Consider the following 7,240-nt stretch of genomic DNA (forward strand, 5'->3'; position numbering starts at 1 on the left):
ATGTAGACTTGATGCCTAAACCTTGGTGATCATGCAGACTAGATGCCTAAACCCCGACGACTATGCAGACTTAGTGCCCGTTGTAAACCGTGGCAAGGATGGACATTGTGCTGATTCCTTAAGATGATCCTTAGGAATGAATGAACGAGGAATAGCTGATTCTTAGGGTAGATCCTTAAGATTAAAGAAGATAATGGGGATGGGTAATTGGGTTGATTGTTTGATTGTTTAAACATAATATTTATATTATTGTAGGTTGAAAACCCTATGTACTCACCAGGTTTCCCAACCTAACCCACTCAGTTTATTTATATCACAGGTGTTGATATGAAGTCACATTACACTGAGAGATTTAAAGAGATGTAGATCACTAGAGTAAATAAATGTAAGTTCTGTTTATGCTTATGTTTCTGTATTAACGATGACATCCCAAACGTTTTGAAATAAATAAAATACGTTTCTTCGAAAATGTTTTAATAACGTATTTATTGTATTTTTTGCTGGGAACAAATTCCGCAACACTTTTATTAAAAGAAGTACTCTGATTTTTATAAAGCATAAACAAAATCGGTCTTTTCTAGCCGTGAAAATGGGACAAGTGGGTTAGATCTGATCCCACATCGGCTGGGAAGGAGAACTAACCATTCCTTATAAGGGGTGTGGATAGCTTCCCTATCACAACGCGTTTTAAAGTCGTGAGGGCAGCAGATCCCATAAGAACTCTGCAGTTAAGCGTGCTCGGGCAGGAGTAGTACCAGGATGGGTGACCCCCTGGGAAGTCCTCTTGCCGAGTGGCCCAAAGCGAACAATATTGTGATACGTGCCAGAGGGGGATGCTACAAATGGTATCAGAGCTAGGGCACGGGTCAATGTGTTCGACGGGGACGTCGAACCCTATAATGGGGGGTGAAAGTGGGTTAGATCTGATCCTACATCGGCTGGGAAGGAGAACTAACCATTCCTTATAAGGGGTGTGGATATCTTCCCTATCACAACGCGTTTTAAAGTCGTGAGGGCAGCAAATCCCATAAAAACTCTGCAGTTAAGCATGCTCGGGCGGGAGTAGTACCAGGATGGGTGACCCCCTGGGAAGTCCTCGTGCCGAGTGGCCGAAAGTGAACAATATTGTGATACGTGCCAGAGGGGGATGTTACATGGGCCATCAACTAGAAGTAAGGTAAAGTACAAGGGCAAAAATGTGATTAGTAAAAAAGGAAAATGTCCTTGGGCAGTCCAAATCTCGAGGTCAAATGAGAATAAGGATTGGCTGGTGAAAACAGTACATGATGTCCATAAATGTTTGCAGACAAGATGAGTTAAAGCTTGTACTTCCAAATATTTAGCAAACTTAATTGTTCCACGAATCCAGAGTAACCCTAAAATTCCAATCAAAGCTTTACACGAGGAGTTGTGTAAGAAGTTGGAGCTTGGTATGTAAGTTTAAAATGTTGGTAGGGCAAAGAAAATGGTTGAACGTGTGATTAGTGGGGACTACCAACTTCAATATAGATATATGAGGAATTATGCTTTGGAACTGCTAAACACTAATCCTGGTTCAACTGTTAGGATAGATGTGTATCCTGAACCATGCTTGTCGAACACTACAAGAACTTTTAGAAGAATATATGTATGTCTAGGTGCATTGAAGTTGGGATTCAAAGTTGGGTTAAGGGATTTCCTGGGAGTTGATGGTATATTCATGGAAGGCCCATATCCTGGGCAGGTACTAACTACTTTGGGTCTAGACTCAAATAATGGAATATACCATGTAGCATATGCAGTTGTAGAGGTTGAGACAACTAGTTCTTGGACCTGGTTCATGGAACTGTTAGGAGAAGACTTGGAATTAGGAGCAAATTCAAAATTTACCTTCATTTCTAATAGACAAAATGTATGTTTTACCTAATTATTTCTCATGATAGTGTAACTTACTTTCTATTTTTATAAATTAACTGAATATATTTGCATTTCTTAAGGGGATAATACCAGCAGTTGCAAAGGTATTCCCCAATGCATAACATAGGTTTTGTTTGAGGCATATTCAGGAGAATTTGAAGAAACAATGGAAAGGAAAAGAGTTGAGTGACTTGGTTTGGGAATGTGGTAAAGCAACAACATTAAATCACTTTAAACATGCAATGGATGAGTTGAAGAAAATGAATGATGAAGCTCATGCTTGGTTGTGTAAGATTCCTGCAGAGACATGGTCTAAATCTCACTTCAGTGGTATGTCATTTAGAAGTTGTTGAGTTTTATGTTTTAATATAAAATTTGTAATTTCTCTTTTTGAATATGTTTTTCACAGGTAGGGCACACACTGATTGTTTGTTGAATAATCTTTGTGAGGTATTCAATGCTAAGATAGAGGAAGGTAGGGATAAACCAATCATCACCTGCTTAGAGTATATTAGAGAGTATCTCATGAAGAGCTTGTGTGTTATGCAAAAGGAAATAGATAAGTGTCAAGGGGAACTAAGTACTACTGCAACTATAATTTTAGAGGAGATTAAGACTCAAGCAGCAAAGTATGTAGCTAAGTATAATGGGGCAGGAAAGTACCAAGTTGCAAGCACATGGCAGGATCAGTATGTGGTGAACCTAAATGAAAGAAGTTGCACTTGTAGGTTCTGGGAGATTACAGGTTTTCCATGTAGGCATGCTGTTTCTGCTATATGGAACAAAATTGAAAATGGAGAAGATGCCCCTGATGTTGAGGATTGGGTCCATCCTTGCTATAATTTATCAACACGGAGAGCCATGTATCTGAACAAAATTGATCCAATAAATGGTCGTTCAATGTGGCCAAAAAGTGATTGTCCATTCACTTTAACTCCACCAAAACATCACACACAGGTTGTTATGTCAACTAGGCTAGATATGTACTTTTAATGACAACATGTATGTTAATGTTTTAAATATAATAAATGCATATGTGTAGGTTAGGAGGCCAAAAAAGAAGAGAAGGAGAGGTGTTGATGAGCCCAACAGGCAAACCACTAAATTGAGCAGGAAATTTCTTGCAGTCACTTGTTAAAAGTGTCATAACAATGGGGCACAATTCCAGAACATGTAAAGGGCAAGGTGGCATTGGTGAAGTTGGACCAAAGGGGAAGACATAGGGAAAAAGGAAGGCACAGGCAAAGGGAAAGACACGAGGAAAAGGAAAGGGTAATTTAGGAAATTCTGTTAAGTAGTTAGTTGGATGTTTGGGTAGTTATGTCTTTTGAAACTTAAATTATGGGTTGGTTGTTTAAATTATGGTAATTAGGTCTTTTGTAATGTTTGTATGGGTTAAGACCTTCCATTAGTAAGTATGTTGAAAGTAAGTCTCATGTTTGTATGGGTTAAACACGAACTTGTAATGATTTCATCAACATTTTGCTTATGAATTACCCTCTCCAAACCTTTCTAAAAAAGATGCATGTATAACAATGCAGATTTGAAATACCATTCCTAACCATTTGCAAGATGCAGTTATAACAATGTATCATACGAAAATGCACATCAAAACCATTGATTTATAACAAAATACATAATTATCATTTCCATTAACTTAATGTGTTACACTTCATACAACAAAATGAAACCAAAAAGACCCATTCCATCACAATCCAAAACCCCCTAAACTAGTTAGATGCGTACAAAAGAACCCCCCCCCCCCCCCCGCCCAATCCTATTACCATCCAAATCCTTACTGGTTAAAATAAAACCAAAAAAAAACATCTATGAACAGAACAAGATCATCCGATAGTTCCACAGTTCTGCACTTGCAATCGCAACCCTTTCTTCCAATCGATTCATTGATCTTATCAAACCTGGAATCACCACCAATGCCCGTGCACACATCGGAGGGTCAACCCACCTTACGAACCCACATCTTGAACAATTCAAAAATTGCCTTTCTGGGTTACGATCCGTCCATGAGGTGAACTTCGTTGTTTCCATTCCACATCTACAAATCGCCATCTTCGACACTCATAAAAATCGTTTTGCAATTGGATACATAGTAGAGTGAGAGTAGAAGAGGGTGGGTGCGAGAATGGTTTTCAAAATATAGACATGCATTTGGTTATAAAGAAGAGGGCAAATGTGAAAAGACCGATTTACCCTTATATTATTTTAATGAAATAAGGGTTAACGGTGGGGTTCTAACGGTGTGAGGGATAAGAACCATCTGTCAAAAGTTTTGAAAGCACAGGGGCCATTTATGAGATTTTAAAACTATGAAGATTAAACTTCAGAATTTGGGAAAACACAAGGACCATTTATGATGTTTTTTCTTTAAAACACCACAGAAACGATTATGAATGCAATTTTCACAATAATAAAATGGTCAAAATTGTGGGCTAGTGATTTATTGTGATTTTAATAGTATATGAGAGGTGTTTTATTGTAATTTTAATACTATAAGAGATGTGTTTCTTTTACATTAAAAATTGATCCATCAACATAAAATGTATATGCTTCGTTAAAATATATATGCTTCCCTAACTTGTAGGATAATTATCAATGTGTTATATTTTATACAAATAAATCAATTTCTTAAATGAAATAGTTACATTTTATATTATATTTATAAAAGTATTGATAATTGTCACTTTTATTTTAAAACAGAAGAATGATCTTTACGAGTGAAATTCTCACAAATGTAAAATTGTTAACGAAGCTATAGGAGCTAGCAAGTATGAAGTATTATAGGTTTGAAAAAAAATAGGGTGAAACAAATGTTCGTATTATCATAACATGGTCCCAAAGTATGATGGTTTTGTGGATAACCCTAGTATAGAAGCAACTAAGTATTTATATAAGATGTTATTGACTAACATCACTTTGCCTTCATTATTTCAATTTTGTGCTATGGGCCCGTTTGATTATTTATAGTTGTATTTTTATAGTTAAGTTATAAATAATACGATTTTATTTTATTTTATTATTATTATTTGTAATAGTAGAAGGTTCAACCAAAGAAAACTTCATTTTTTTTTGTAATATTCGAAGATTAATATTTGTTAGAGAATGAGACAATTAAATTACAAGTGTTTCGTATTTAGGAACTTAGTTTGATCGTAAATTTCTTAAATTAACCTGTTTAATTGAAAACCAAAAAAGTTCCATTTATAACCCTAATTCCTTGGGTATATGGAGGGTTTCAATGTTCGATTTGAATATCTTTGAGTGAATTTTTATTGGATGAAATGAGCTCTAATTCCCACTTTAGCTTTTGAATGGGGTCCCAACACCTTTTCAAAATATTGGTCCCTAAAGAATATATCACTTTCTCATCTTTATGATATACTAAATATGTTTATTTTAAAAAATATCGCATTAAATGTGCTTATCTTTTTTGACAAAATGTTTATTTTAATTGAAAAGTTGTCCTCATATTATCATTAGAGTCGAATACAATCCTAGGCTCATAGCTCTGCTTCAATCATTTTATTAAAATATTGAAAGTTGATTTTTATATATATTTTAGCGGGGTTGGGAGTGAAGGTGTGCTTGGCTCGTTGGAATGAATTATTAATAATGTTGGTTGTTAGTTGCAACAATATATATATATATATATATATATATATATATATATATATATATATATATATATATATATATATATATATATATATATATATATATATATATATATATGGTTAAGTTCAAATGAGAACACTATTTAATGTAAGAACGTGAAAGCACTACTTTATGTTACTATTTTACTATGAATTTAATATGTATAGTATTGTAGTAATTATAATATGAATATATTCAATTTTATATTGCTATCCTACTATAAAATTTATATATATGTGTAGTAATTTAGTAAATTCTAATGTGAATGTTAAATATGTGATTGTTCATATATTCAGTGATGAATAATGTCATAAAGTTGTACATACAAAATGTTAATGTAATATTAATGTATGATTGTTCGTATATTTGTTGATGAATAATATCATATCGTTGTATATATAGTAGAATAGTAACATAAAGTAGTGTTCTCACGTTCTCACATTAAATAGTGTTCTCATTTGAACTTAACCCTATATATATATATATATATATATATATATATATATATATATATATATAGAGAGAGAGAGAGAGAGAGAGGTGGGTTCAATAGAGAAAATAAAAAAGGTTGAGAATGGGGGAATCATTCTCAGTCACTCATTTAATCTAAACATAAAAGACACGGTGACAAACTTGTAAATATTGTAATAATCTTCAATCTCATATACGTAACTATAGAGAATTCGATAATTGTTCGTTCATTATCAAAATTTTTCCTTCAACCTTCAATAATCATCCAGATTTCTTCAACTAAACTGGAATTTTTTCGCTGTTCATGAAATTGGAATCAGAGTTCTGGACTCGCAATCACAGTCGACATTGAGGGACTTAGAATCGGTACTCACAGGTTCCCAATCGGATTTTCGGAAATCAAAATCAAATTAAGAAATCGATCAGAGATAGAATGTCGCATCTGAAGTCGAAATCGGAAGTATATGATGATTTGGAATTGATAAGTTGATATTTTTAACATTTTTAAAATAGTTAACTTGTTTGCATTCCAACTGTTTGATGAAATGCATCAACTAAATTACCAAGTTATATTCACATATGAATATGTTTTCACACCTAATCAGTATATGATTATTAAAAACACAAAACAAATATGCAAGTCTGTATGTTATTCATATGTGAACAACATATAAAAAATATATATATTTGTCAAAATACCTTCAATATTCATAAGTGAATATACCTTGTAATATTCATATCTGAATATACTGTGTAATATTCATAAGTGAACATATCATCTAATATTCACAAGTGAATATATTCTGTAATATTCACATGTGATATACCATGTAACACTATGTAATATTCACATATGAAATATCATTTAATACTCATAAGTGAATATACTATCTAATATTCACAAGTGAATATACTATGTTAATATTCACAAGTGAATTCATCATCCAATATTAAAATACGAATATACTATGTTTATTATATGCTATATTCATATATGAATTATACTTGAATTGTAAAAAAAAAAATCATACTTTTTATTCATAAGTGAATAACGAATGTACTGTAATAAAACTTGATGCATTGTTATTCATTTATTAATAACGATAGTTGAATATATATATATATATATATATATATATATATATTATCTTAAAACTATATAAATATGGATGTCTATTTGTAGAGAATAAAAAACCACGAA

General features: G+C 32.8%; 1 protein-coding gene across 1 annotated transcript; it reads left to right on the plus strand.

Annotated features, from left to right (window-relative positions):
- Positions 1-1,465: 1,465 nt before the first annotated feature.
- Positions 1,466-3,034, plus strand: LOC145035217 (uncharacterized). Its single transcript, XM_078983798.1, has 5 exons — positions 1,466-1,891; positions 1,977-2,000; positions 2,046-2,226; positions 2,306-2,853; positions 2,939-3,034. The coding sequence occupies exons 1-5, from the start codon at positions 1,466-1,468 to the stop codon at positions 3,032-3,034; spliced, it is 1,275 nt and encodes a 424-aa protein (XP_078839924.1).
- Positions 3,035-7,240: the final 4,206 nt, after the last annotated feature.

This window comes from Lactuca saligna, chromosome 3 (genome assembly GCF_052625555.1).
Source record: "Lactuca saligna cultivar CGN05327 chromosome 3, ASM5262555v1, whole genome shotgun sequence".
Taxonomy (NCBI): Eukaryota; Viridiplantae; Streptophyta; class Magnoliopsida; order Asterales; family Asteraceae; genus Lactuca; species Lactuca saligna.

Excerpts from the sequence above, each read along its gene's own strand:
- LOC145035217 (XM_078983798.1), top strand. The coding sequence starts at position 1,466 with ATGGTTGAACGTGTGATTAGTGGGGACTACCAACTTCAATATAGATAT. Across the intron at positions 2,001-2,045 it reads TAATACCAGCAGTTGCAAAG|GAGAATTTGAAGAAACAATG; the intron begins GTATTCCCCAAT and ends AGGCATATTCAG. Across the intron at positions 2,854-2,938 it reads CACCAAAACATCACACACAG|GTTAGGAGGCCAAAAAAGAA; the intron begins GTTGTTATGTCA and ends GCATATGTGTAG.